The following is a 13,425-nucleotide window of genomic DNA, read 5'->3' on the forward strand; positions in this document are numbered from 1 at the left end:
CATTGCTCTACATCCATTCAGGTGACCCTGAGACATAGATAAATCCCCAAATGGTGTCAACAACTGTCAGAAAGAGTGCTGGGTAAAGCAAAAAGTTGAAGTTGGAGTATTTTTACCTTGTACTGTGCTAAGAAGAGTCAGAAGTCAATGTCCTTTTTTGCTCTCTCTCTTTTCCCTTGTATCTCACACCCCCCTTCCCCAGCTCCCTTTTCTTCCCATAATTTCCTATTTTTCTTCTCTTCTTCATATTTTATACAATAAAACAAAACCTTAATATAAAATGAAAGAAAGGGTGCTAATGCCCAGATGACTGCAAAGAATATAAATCCTTCCATTCCGCACCATTCAGTCAGAACTGAAGAAGTTTTTTGGATGAAAAAATGAAACATCTTCAAGGATAAAAACAGAAAGTCCAGTTGCCTCTTGAAAAAGCACCTTTGGGACAATCGGATGACTGGGAAACTCCATAGACAACGGGGCCAATAATAAAGCCCCTTTTCTCTTCGAATGCCACTTGCAATTCAGGCCTGGTCTCATCGTGCAAAATCAAGTTCATCTCAACCACTTGAGAGATGGGACAGAAGCCAAGAACCAAATGCAATAGGTTAACTCTGTGAGGACACATTGTCCCCAACTTGTAGGGGAAATGCCTTGCATCTCAAGACTTCCTGATTGCAGGTCAGAAAGAGGCGAGGCCGTCGCTTTGGCTAAAGGGAAGTACAGCTGAAGCCCAGCCAGCGCTGAAGGAAGAGCACAGCTTGCTCTGTGCAGGGCTCTCCAACCGTGGCAACTTTAAGCCTGGTGGACTTCAACTCCCAGAATTCCCCATCCAGCAATGGGAGTTGAAGTCCTCCAGGCTTAAAGTGGCCAAGGTTGGAGGACCGCCTGGTCTAGTGGACCTCAAAGAGGAATCTCCCAATTTTTTGCACAACTCCTACCGAGTTATTGAGTTGCAGGAGATGAGTGTGAGAAAAGAAACAGTGGGCTATTTAGTCCCACCTGCCTGATCAGTCATCCATTTGAGATGCTCTGTTTTGGTGGCACGATATCAAAATGCCCTTGCTTTGAATTTCAGTAGAAAAGGAGGCATTACAAACCTTGACATTCGTTACGGTATTTCCTGTGTTGGAGTCAGTCTTTTTTCTCTTCTGCCAGTATCTGAATATAATAATAATAATAATAATAATAATAATAATAATAATAATAATAATAATAATAATAACAACAACAACAACAACAATAACAACGATAGGTAGAGAAAAATGCCAAACACGTGGCTGACTGTGCAATTAATAATAATAATAATAATAATAATAATAATAATAATAATAATAATAATAATTAATTCCTTTTACATGCGGATTGTCTGGGCTCAGTTAAAGTTCCTTGTTATGAGTAATAAACATTGGCAAATATCCTTTTCCTCCACGTATACATATCATTAGTAAGAATGCTGATTCACAGGACTGGAATTATGTAACAGGATGTACATGAAGGAAGCTAAACCACTTCCCAAGGAGGGGAAAGTGCTTGCTTTCCCAGAGAATAAGAATTTCCCCAGTGGGTGATTATATGCTTACACTAATTCTAGAAATGAGACACAATATTCTCATTTTCATAAACGGAAGCATAACAATAACAGAATAACAGAGTTGAATGGGAACTTGGAAGTCTTCTAATCCACTTCCCTGTTCAAGCAGGAGACCTTAAATCGTTTCAGACAAATTGCTGTCCAATCTTTTCTTGAAAACCTCCAGTGTTGGAGAACCCACAATTTCCGGAGGAAGTGGTTTCACTGATAAACTGTTCTAACTGTCGGGAACTTTCCCTTTGGTTGTAAGTTGCTTCTCTCCTAGGTTAGTTTCCACCCATTGCTTCTTGTCCTGCCCTCAGGGGCTTTGGAGAATAGCTTGACTCCCTTTTCTTGGTGGCAGCCCCTGAGATATTGGAACATTGCTATCAAATCACCCCTGGTCCTTCTTTTCATCAAACTAGACATACCTAATTCCTGCAATTGTTCTTCATATGTTTTGGTTTCCAGTCCCCTATTCATCTTTTTAATAATAGGCATGAAACATTGAATGGAAACAACATTAACATATTGTACAGTTAGGGAAAAAAAAGTTAAGAAAAGGTAGGATAAACGGTAAGGAGACAGAATTTCCATCCCATGCAGGAATTCAAAAGGGAATAAAATTGAGTTTAAAAGAGTGGTGGTATTCGCTGCATATCATCTTAGCTGTGGGGCAAGCAAATTCTGAGAATTAATAGAAAAAGCAGAAGAAATTAGATAGAAAAAATAGTAAATTGCCCAAAATCACTTTTCTTAAGATGGGTGGTCATATGAATTGGATAAATAAATAAGTAAATAACAAACCAAATGATCCAAGTAAGGTTTAGTCAGTGTCTTGTATATAAACTTCAGAGATGATATTCAGCAGGTTCTGACCAGTTCTGGAGAACCGGTAGCGGAAATTTTGAGTAGTTCAGAGAACCGGCAAATCCCGCCTCTGACTGGCCCCGCCCCCATCTATTCTCCGTCTCCCATTGAGTCCCAGCTGATTGGCTGGGTCTTCTTTAGTTGCCCTGCACAGGAGAACGGAGCTGGAAAGCAGGTTAGCCTGGTGGGAGGGAATGGGATTTTGCAGTAAGCTTCCCCTGCCACGTCCATCAAGCCATGCCCACAGAACCGATAGTAAAAAATTTGAATCCCACCACTGATAAACTTGTATATAAAAGTCTGTGAGCTATATATACAGTTATGTATATATGTAAAGTAATATAATTAAATAAATATTGTATTATAAATGTAATAATAACATAAATAAATACCGTGTTTCTCCAACAATACGGCCTCTACCAATAGGAAGGCCCAGCATGATTTCTAGGCATGAGGTGAAATTAAGCCCCACCCCCAAAATTTAGGCCTATTTAATCCATGTGTTTCCCCACCATTTCTCACATCGTTCGTTAAAACTACACGAGGTGAAGTGAAATGGGGGGGGAAGGGCGGGGTGGCCTAGCCATTTTTTGGGGGGTCAAAAAAAAAAAAAAAAAGGCCCGGCCTTATTTTGTGAGAATCATGGTAAGGATTTAGGAAAAAAGTTATAGATTTACTTGTAGCAAATGACTTCAATTGACACTAATAGAAATGTACACTGCTATGAAAATGTTGCAAAAATGTGAGAACATGTTTCTCTTTTTTTAAATATTCTTTTTTTTTTTTTTGGAAACTTTCAATAAACATTATTTTTAAAAAAAAATTAAAAAGTCTGTGAGAAGTTTTCCTAGGTCTTCTCTCCCCTTTGAAGGTTCCCGAGTATGATTTGATTCTAACAAAGCATATTTAATTTGTTCCGTTATAAATACGAGCAACTTTGCCAGAGAAGATTAAATAATTTGTTATTGTCAGAAAAGGTTGCGTATTTTATGAACAGAGATTACTCAGACTTAATATTACTCCAGATAATAATCAACTAAGTATGTGAGGAACTAATAAACCAAAGTGGGAATTCATAGATTTTTTTCATGTCTGAAGGAAGGAAGAACAGCCAGAAAGAGAAATATATCAGTGGCAATAAAACATTGACAATGGTACATAAACTCATAGGAACAAAATAAAAAATTTAAGACAATTCTAAAACATAATAGGACATTTATATATGTCTTATAAGTTAACTTTTGAGAAAGAAAGAGAGAGTTAATCTTTATAGTCAGTTCTTATTTTAATGGCATAGAATGAAGGAGAAGGAATTACCAATGCATAGAGTAATAATATCATACAAGAATGCTGAGGCTATAAAAATTGGCAGGAGGCCTCAAACCGAGGCTCCCAGCTGTTGAGTTTTGTGCTATCAATATCTTTTTTTTTATAGAGTTTTATTTGGGTTTTTTGCTACCAATATCTTGATACCTCCGATCAAAGCACTGATGCTATGAGAGGGCACCATCTCTAGATGAACACATTTATTTGGACGGGGGAAAGTATCTGGAAAGTTCCAATAAATGAGTTACACAAATTTGCAAATGTTTCTGCAAAAGCAGAAATTTCCCCAAGGGATCTGAAAAGCAAAGCTTCTGTCTGTTTCTCTGTCCGTCTATCTATCTATCTATCTATCTATTTATCTATCTATCTATCTATCTATCTATCTATCTGTCATTCACTGGTGATGTTACCTAATTAGGGTAATGAAATGTCTGCAGGAAAACAAGCAAGCTCAGAGAGCACCAGTTTTTGCCTAGATCAGGGGTTCTGCAACCTTAAACACTCAAAGAGCCATTTGGGCCCATTTCCCACAGAAAAGAAAACCCAGTAATTTAACAACCAGTGTGACTGGGTGAGTGTGGCCAACTCGACATCACTCCCTCCCACCCAGTCACGTCCTGCTCTGGAATATGGAGCAAGTCTCCATCCCACACCATCCCCTTTATTTTCTCAGGCCAGGCAAGGAGTGACTGGGAGGGGAGGGGCCAGCCAGTGGTGGGATCAGCCGACAGGGAGCCTCAGCAGAGGGCCGAAAGAGCCGCATGTGGCTCCAGAGCTGCAGGTTGCAGACCCCTGGCCTAGATTGTCTGTCTGTCTGTCTCATCTATCTCATCTCTCTATCTCATCACTCTATCTCATATCTATCTATCTCACCTATCTCATCTATCTCTATCTCATCTATCTAATAACTATCAATCATATATCTATCTATCTATCTATCTATCTATCTATCTATCTATCTATCTATCTTTGTAATCAATTTTACAAAGTTTCCATGTTCCCCCAGTCATGTCTAACTCCATTCAGTTTAAAACCTCCAAATCAATAGTAAGCCTGAAATGAAACTCACCAGTATAACAGGGTAAACAGAATAACTATTATCATTTTACAAGTGCTAAGGAGAAACCATAGCTTATGTGTGTTTTTTTATTTACTCACATTAATATCCCACCTTTATTCTTTTTACAAAAAAATATGGTAAGCATGCCAAATAAGAATATCCTGAAATTCAGAAGATGACATTATCTTCCAACATATATTTTCAACCTTATCGTTCATCGATCAATCCAGAAAAAAACTCCCACAATTACCTACCTTTTAGAAGCAAGGATGACCCCAGTGATGATCATGATAACAGCAAGCACGACAAGGGCACCAGTCACCTTGAGAAGCAGGGTTTTAATTGGGTCTTTGGACGGACAGAAGAACAGATAGAGTTCAATAGTTTGTTGTTTTTCTAATCCAGTTTGGATTTAAATACAGAGCCAGTTTGCTCTAGTGATTAAGGTAGCAGTCCAGAAACCAGGAGATGGTGAGTTCTAGTCCCATCCTTAACCATGAAAACCAGCTGGCTAAGTTGGGATGGTCAACAGAAGATGATGAGTTCTAATCCTATCATCAGCATGAAAGCCAACTGAATGACCTTGAGCTGACTGAATGACTAGGATATCATGAGTTCTCATCCCCTACCCCTTAGACACGAAAGCCAGCTGGGTGATTTTGGGTCAATCACTAGGAGATGGTGAGTTCTAGTTCCCCCTTAGACATGAAAGCCAGCTGGGTGATTTTGGGTCAATGACCAGGAGATGGTGAGTTATAATCCCGCTAAGACATGAAAACCAACTGGGTGACCTTGGGTCATTCACTCCCTCTTAGCCCAACCCACCTCACAGGGTTGTTGTTGTGGAGAAAGGAGGAGGAGGAGGGAACATTAGATACGTTCGCCACCTTGAGTTGCTTATGAAAATATTAATAAAAGCAGGATATATATATATATAAATAAATTAAAAAAGGAAAGAACCCTGCCCCAGCATTCCCCAAATTCCATCCCTTCTTGGCTATAGTGCATTCAGAAAGTATTCAGACCCCTCTTCACTTCTGTCAATTATTATTATGCTGCAGCCTGATTCTACCGTTGTTGAAATTCATTGTTTTTTTCCCCCTTCATTCATCTACATTTAGTACCCCATAATAACGAAGCAAACAAACAAAGAAACAAAACCAAGGGACATGGTGGCTCAGTGGCTAAGATGCTGAGCTTGTTGATCAGAAAGTTTGGCAGTTCAGTGGTTTGAATCCCTGGCGCCGTGTAACAGAGTTACTTGTCCCAACCTAGTAGTTCGAAAGCATGTAAAAATAGGCACCACTTTGGTGGGAAGGTTACAGCGTTCCGTGCACCTTCGGCGTTTAGTCCTGCCAGCCACATGACCATGGAGACGTCTTTGTAACGGAGATGAGCCCTGCCCCCTAGAGCCGGAAACGACTAGCACGTATGTCCGAGGGGAACCTTTATCTTTATCTTAATGACAAAGTGAAAACAAAATTTTAGAAAGGTCTGTAAATTTATTAAAAAGAGGTGCGGGGGGTGGGGTGGAAATCCTGAAATATCACACTGGCATAAGCATTCAGGCCCTTCTCTCGGTACTTTGCTGAAGCACCTTTGGCAGTAATTACATCCTTTTTGGGGTGTGTGACACGACAAACTTTGCATGTCTGGATTGATGGGTTTTCTGCCCATTCTTCCTTGCAGATCTTGCAATGAAGGGAGTCTGAATACTTTCTGAATACAAGGATAAGTGCTAGGACTTCCCATAATTCCAGATTTTCCATCCCTCTTTCCATCCCTCAAAATTGCCTCACATACCTGTTACGGAGAGCTCAAGGGATGCTTCAACAGAGCCTAATTCGTTGGCTGCCTGACACGTGTACTTCCCAGAATCTTCCGGTTTAAGATCAGGAAGCTCCAGGACATTCAAGGCTCGGGGTTTTGTCTTCAAGACTTTGGTTCCGTTAACCCAAGTCACCTGGGGCAAAGGGTTGCCTTTTACCTTGCAGCGTAGCCGGATGCAATCCCCTTTTTGTACCTTGAGCTGAGAAATGTTTCTGAAGCTTTGCTGACCTGCAAGATTTGAGAGAGACCCTGAGAAAACAATGCCTAGAAATCTCAACATGTGCTCGAGTGATTTTACTAACATGCCTTTTTTACAACAGGTAAAAAAATATCTTAGTTTGCAATTTAGAGAAGAAACTGATGCCATCTCACAACATTTGTTCATGACTTCCTCCTAAACACGAGTCCTGAATTACCAAATAATTAGAATAGGAAACATATGATTTGGGGGTAGTCCCTCTCTCTCAGCCCAACCCACCTCACAGGGTTGTTGTTGTGGGGAAAATAGGAGGAAGAAGGAGTATTGTGTATGTTCACCACCTTGAGTTACTGTTGAAAATAATAAAGGTGGAAGATGATAGATAGATAGATAGATAGATAGATAGATAGATAGATAGATAGATAGATAGATAGATAGATAGATAGATAGAGAAAGGAGATAGATGAGAGATGAGGTAGATAAGCTAGAGACCAAGGGATTAGACAGATGAGAAAGACGAGAGAGATAAACAGACAGATAGACAGAGACGAGATAGAGAGATAGATGAGACAAACAGACAGACAATTATTTGAAATGGACAATAGTTTGAATTGCTTCTTACTTCCAGGGCAATTCTGAACAATACTATGTCTATAAATAGTCCTTGACTTTGAGACCAGAATTTTCATTGTTAGGCTACATGATTTTTTTAAGTGAATCACCCCTGATTTTGTGACCTTTGTTTAAATCACAAACCACTGCAGTTATTAAGTCAACCATCTTCTCATTGCAAATGGGGATCCCTTGACCCTGGGGAACTGTAATCATCCAAAATACATGCCAGGTGGTCAGCAAAGTTCTTCACCTTTCCTGCTAGCCTTTTTTGCCTCTTTCTGATACCTCCTTCCTAAGCTCAAGGCTGCTGGGAGAATCATGCAACTTACTTTTATTGGAGCAAAAATGTTCCCCCCTGATCAGTATCTGCGGTTTAACTGTAAGAGAAAAATAAATACTTCAGTTCAGACATTCTTTCCAATAGACACAATCAGATCCCAAATTACATGTTGATTTCCTGGAGCTGGTCTCCCAACCTCTTCTCTTCCACACTCTCCCTTTTTGGTTACAAGATGCTAAGAATTGGCCTCCATTTTCATAGGATAGCAATAACACTTAGCAATAGCACTTAGACTTATATACCACTTCACAGTGCTTTTACAGCCCTCTCTAAGCAGTTAACAGAGTCAGCCTCTTGCCCCCAACATTCTGAGTCCTCATTTTACCAACCTCGGAAGGATGGAAGGCTGAGTCAACCTTGAGCCTGGTGGGATTCGATTTGCCAAATGGCAGGCAGCCGGCAGTCAGCAGAAGTAGCTTGCAGTACTGCACTCGAACCACTACGCCACCATGGATAATGTCCACATTGGTGTTTCTCAACCTTAGCAATTTTAAGGCATGCTGATTGGGGAATTCTGAGATTTGACATCCACACGTCTTAAAGTTGAGAAGTCTGGGAAACTCCGCCCTAGAAAATCCCTGGTTGTCCCCTTCTCCCCCACAAGCTAGTGAAGAAAAACACCTCTCAAAGGAAGCCAGGCTGAGCGAAAGAGAGAACAGCAACTGTGGGGCTTTGCCCTCTGATGCAAAGGCCAGTGGCATAGCTCAATTATTCAAACCAGAACCGAGTTGAAATTGCCTTGGGATTCAGGGCTTGAACCCATGCAGTCCTAGAAAGGATCACTCACAAGTGACATTCAGTTGGATGGTTGTCTCTCTGGAAACAGAATTGTTCCCATTTGTGTAATTGACCCTGCAGGTGATATTCTGCTTGTGGTCTGCAACAGAAGGTAAGAAATCCACCACTGAGTAAACCTGGGTCCCATTAAGCTGCAAAGGAGATTCGATGCCTTCGGGTAAGCCGTTCCAGGTGAACTTTGGAGGCATCCAACTACAGCTTGCAAAAGTTGCACAGGTGATCTTTGTAGAATATCCTGCTCTCAACGTCCCCAAGATCTGTATTTCTGGTAGTTGTCCTTCTAAGAAGAGAAGAGAGGAATCAGGAGAAAGTTATTCCAGCACTACGTTCTTACCCATCCACTGAGCTTGATTTTCAAGCTCCTTCCCAAATGAGTCAGATGGACCCATTGAGATTTTATCCTCTCTTGGAGCACAAGATTTTATGCAACCAAACATGACCACAGAACTTCTATATATTTCAAATGTTTATGAAGATTCTCAGTGATCCAGGTCCTAGTTGTATCAAAAGTGGTTTTTATTTTCAAAAGGCAACTGGAGTGGTATCTATATTTCAAGCATCTTCTCAAGCATCTGAAGAAGCTTCTCGGATAAGAAGCAAAACATTTTCAAAGAAAAAAAGTCAAGAAAGTCCAGTTGCCTTTTTTAAAAAAAACACCTTCGGGACATGCATGAATCCATGTTTGTCAACATCTCATGAATCTACAATGGGATATGTGCCTACTTCTTAAAAAAGCTACCCACTGCCATAGCCGAACCTCTAAGCATAATCTTAGAAAACTCTTTCAGGACCAGCTCCTTGTCAAAACTATGGTCACAAGCCACGGTCATCCCCATCTTCAAAAAGGGAGACCCCAGCCTAGTTTAAAATTACAGACTAATCTCCTTATGCTGCGTCAAGTGTAAAGTCATGGAATCAATTATTAACTAATTCATCATCCTTCACTTAGAGACAACCTACTCTCTAATAAACAATTTGGTTTCAGAAAAAAACTATCCTGTAATCTGCAACTCTTACACTGCAAAAACATATGGACTACACAACTCGATCAGGGCAAAGCAATAGACGCAATCTACATAGACTTCTGTACAGCCTTTGATTCAGTGGTACACGACAAACTACTCCTAAAACTAAAATCCTATGGTATCTCTAGACACCTACATAACTGGATAGAAGCATTCCTGTCAAACAGACAACAAATGATCAAAATTGGGAGCATCCTATCAAATTCTGGTCATATTAAGAGCAATTGTGTTCTCTTTGCTGATGATGTAAAGCTATTCAACACCACAGATAATTTTGCTACCCTTCAAAAAGACCTCGGCTCTGTATCAGAATGGTCAAACAAATGGCAACTTCAAATCTCAACAAATAAAAGCTCTGTCTTACATATTGGCAAAAAAAATAATCAAAAAATAAAATACAGGCTGAATAGTCAAGACCTTGTTGATTATCCAAACTCTGTCAAGGACCTTGGAATTCTCATCTCAAATGATCTAAGTGCTAGAGCCCACTGTAACTACATAGCCAAAAAGGCATTAAGAGTTGTTAACCTAATCCTATGTAGCTCTGGTAATATCACACTACTAACTAGAGCATAAAAAACATTTGCTAGACCACTACTTGAATATAGCTCATCAGTCTGGAACCCACATTACGTATCTGATATTAACACAGTTGAGTATGTCCAGAAATATTTCACAAGAAGAGTTCTCCACTCCTCTACTTGTTGCAGAATACCTGATGCCACCAGACTTGAAATTCTAGACCTAGAAAATCTAGAACTACGCCGCCTTCGGTCCGATCTAAGTATGGTACATAAAATTATATATTGCAATGTCCTACCTATCAATGAATACTTCAGCTTCAACCATAACAATACAAGAGCACACAATAGATACAAACTCAAGGTTAACTGCACCAAACTTGATTGCAGGAAATACGACTTCAGCAACAGAGTGGTCAATGTCTGGAATACTCTACTTGACTCTGTGGTTTCTTCCCCAAACCCCAAAAACTTTAACCTTAGACTGTCTACTATTGACCTCACCCCTTTCCTAAGAGGTCTGTAGGGGGCGTGCATAAGCGCACCAACGTGCCTACCGTCCCTGTCCTATTGCTTCTTTTATTTTTCTTATATGTATCCATTTCATGTATTCATAACTATGTTTATTCTTATACCTATTATCTTGTAAGTGATTGACAAATCAAATTAAATAAATAAAAATAAAAAAGTTACAGATCCAGCAGCCCAGGAAATGCAAAATGAGGGCAGGAAACACATCACAAAAGAACTCTTCAGGAGGTTCTTCACTGATTGGTTGTTGATCAAAAGTCTTAGTGCTTCTTTCCCTCTTTTGCTGATTTCCACCAACAGGCTGGGACACAATTGTCTTTGACCATGATTTATTAAGAAATCCACAACTGGCTTTTCATACATGGCAAATCTATACATCACAGTTTCTAAATTACATCAGATGGGTTTACACATCCCACTAGCATAAATCAAAGAAACTGAAATACCGCTTAGTGTGACATGTGAAATCAAGGCCATGGGGGGTGGGGTGGGTATCATCTATATTACTAAATGTTGTGAATCAATAAAAGTAACTAGCCTAAATGCAAATCAGGGTTTGAAAGCGTGCACACCCGATTGGTCCTTATACAATGAATAAGGATTGGTCCATAACCAGTCCCTGATTGGTCAACATTAGGCCATTTCTTATTGGTTATTAGTTTGAACTTATTGAACATATTATTGGTTAATGGGTAGCAGCCAACCCTATAAAAGGGTTGCTGCTGCCCTTAGCCTTGCTCTGTTCTGTTCTATTTACTGTTATTAAAGAGTTGAAGTCACTGGTCAGATGTCTGGTCTCCATTATTCTCCAAACTTAACACTGGCGACGAAGGTGGGATCCGGAGACCGAAGAGCTGACTGATCTACAGAGCAACCAACAGAGCACGTGGTCGAACACGCACCATCAACGGCAACATGGCCAGCGGTGCCGTACCACCCGCTCCATTCGACCCAGAAACCGAAGACTGGGAGTCGTACATGGATAGGTTCCAGATGTTTCTGGAGACCAACAATTTGAAAGATGCAACAACCGGGAAAAAAAGAGCTATATTTCTAACCCACTGCGGGCCTACCGTGTTTAAAATGGCGAAATCACTTGCCAAGCCAGCCGAAGTAAAAGCGATGGACTGGGACGTCCTCGAGCCTTTACTACGGGCCCACTACGCGCCCACCGTGCCAACCTTAGTCAGAAGGCACGAATATTACCAGAGGAACCAACGGAAAGGTGAGAGCCTTGCCAACTACGTCGCAGACCTCCGCAACCTTGGAGGCCTCTGCGGGTTCTCTGACTTAGAAGAAGCCCTCCGAGACCGTCTAGTTCTGGGTCTAGAAGACTGTGCGATCCAGAGTAAAATCATGGCTAAGGGGGACATCAGCCTCACCGATGCCCTTAAAGAAGCCACTGCAGCGGAGGCAACCAAAAAATCGGCAGCCCGAATGCTCCGCACCAGCGCACCGCCACGACAACAAGCCAACGATACCTCGCCTCGCTCAGAGAGACACCCGGTATCAACTCACCACGAAGACCTAGAGTCCCCGTCTGATAGCGATGAGGAAGAGGTCAACCGACTCCGAACGGAACGAGACCAGTCCACACAACACTCACTTCGACCGTGCGCAGGATGCGGAGCCAATCACCCACGATCCGGCTGCAAATTCCTCGATGCACTCTGCCACGTTTGCGGGAAACGAGGTCACATCGCAAAGGTTTGCAGAAGCAAACAAAACTCCAAACCCCGACAGGCCGAATACCAGTCTTCAGGATTCTTCGGCACACCCCGAGACAAACTGAACCACCAATGGGGAAACCACTCCTACAGAAACAAACCGTCACCCACCTTACTGGGCCGAGATCTTACCGCCTGCTAACAGACGATGGGAGGGTGTGGAAACGCCACATAGACCAACTCCGCTCGAGATTACCACCCAGCGCCCAAGGCTCCCCGGGTTCACCAACTGAAGGGGGAGGAAATATCGAGGAAATTGACTTTGATATGACAAATAGCAGGCCAACGGAAACCCTACGGCCCAGCGAAGTACCGGGTAGTGAAGCGGGGAGGGAGTTGACTTTTCCATGGGACTTAAACACGGGGGAAACCGAACTGCGAAACCCCAAAGAAACACTGATTAACGGAGACAACCACAATGAAAGCAGCACGGAATCACCGTGCAGCGAAACAGAACTTAATAGAGATCATCCAAACGCTCCACCGGAACCGGACTTTAGGCCTAACCCGGTGGAACCACGGAAATCATCCAGACAGACCAAACGGCCTGTCTATCTTGAGGATTTTGTTACAGCTCCCCTCAAACGGAACCCAAGGGGGAGGGGTGTTGTGAATCAATAAAAGTAACTAGCCTAAATGCAAATCAGGGTTTGAAAGCGTGCACACCCGATTGGTCCTTATACAATGAATAAGGATTGGTCCATAACCAGTCCCTGATTGGTCAACATTAGGACACTTCTTATTGGTTATTAGTTTGAACTTATTGAACATATTATTGGTTAATGGGTAGCAGCCAACCCTATAAAAGGGTTGCTGCTGCCCTTAGCCTTGCTCTGTTCTGTTCTATTTACTGTTATTAAAGAGTTGAAGTCACTGGTCAGATGTTTGGTCTCCATTATTCTCCAAACTTAACACTAAAGAAATATTAATGGTCTCCTGAAGCATTTCACTACCCCTTGATGTTTCTGGGTCTAAGCCTGTGGCTGTCTGTGGATCATATTGCTTGAACTCTT

The 13,425-nt window shown here is 41.5% G+C and overlaps 1 protein-coding gene across 2 annotated transcripts in view; it reads right to left on the reverse strand.

Moving 5' to 3' along the window:
- Positions 1–13,425, reverse strand: part of LOC113423254 (sialic acid-binding Ig-like lectin 13) — a 28,350-nt gene that overhangs the window by 3,828 nt on the left and 11,097 nt on the right. For both annotated transcript variants that reach the window (XM_087971030.1, XM_087971029.1), the window contains 5 exons: positions 8,598–8,888; positions 7,800–7,847; positions 6,630–6,884; positions 5,081–5,174; positions 1,098–1,158 (listed from right to left, as the gene is read on the reverse strand). In XM_087971030.1, the coding sequence (XP_087827156.1) occupies positions 1,098–1,158; positions 5,081–5,174; positions 6,630–6,884; positions 7,800–7,847; positions 8,598–8,888 (749 nt within the window). The remainder of the gene's footprint in view (positions 1–1,097; positions 1,159–5,080; positions 5,175–6,629; positions 6,885–7,799; positions 7,848–8,597; positions 8,889–13,425) is intronic.

The sequence above is a fragment of the Notechis scutatus genome, chromosome 8 (assembly GCF_049901735.1).
Source record: "Notechis scutatus isolate UNSWTSFEM ecotype Mainland chromosome 8, rNotScu1.2, whole genome shotgun sequence".
Lineage (NCBI taxonomy): Eukaryota > Metazoa > Chordata > Lepidosauria > Squamata > Elapidae > Notechis > Notechis scutatus.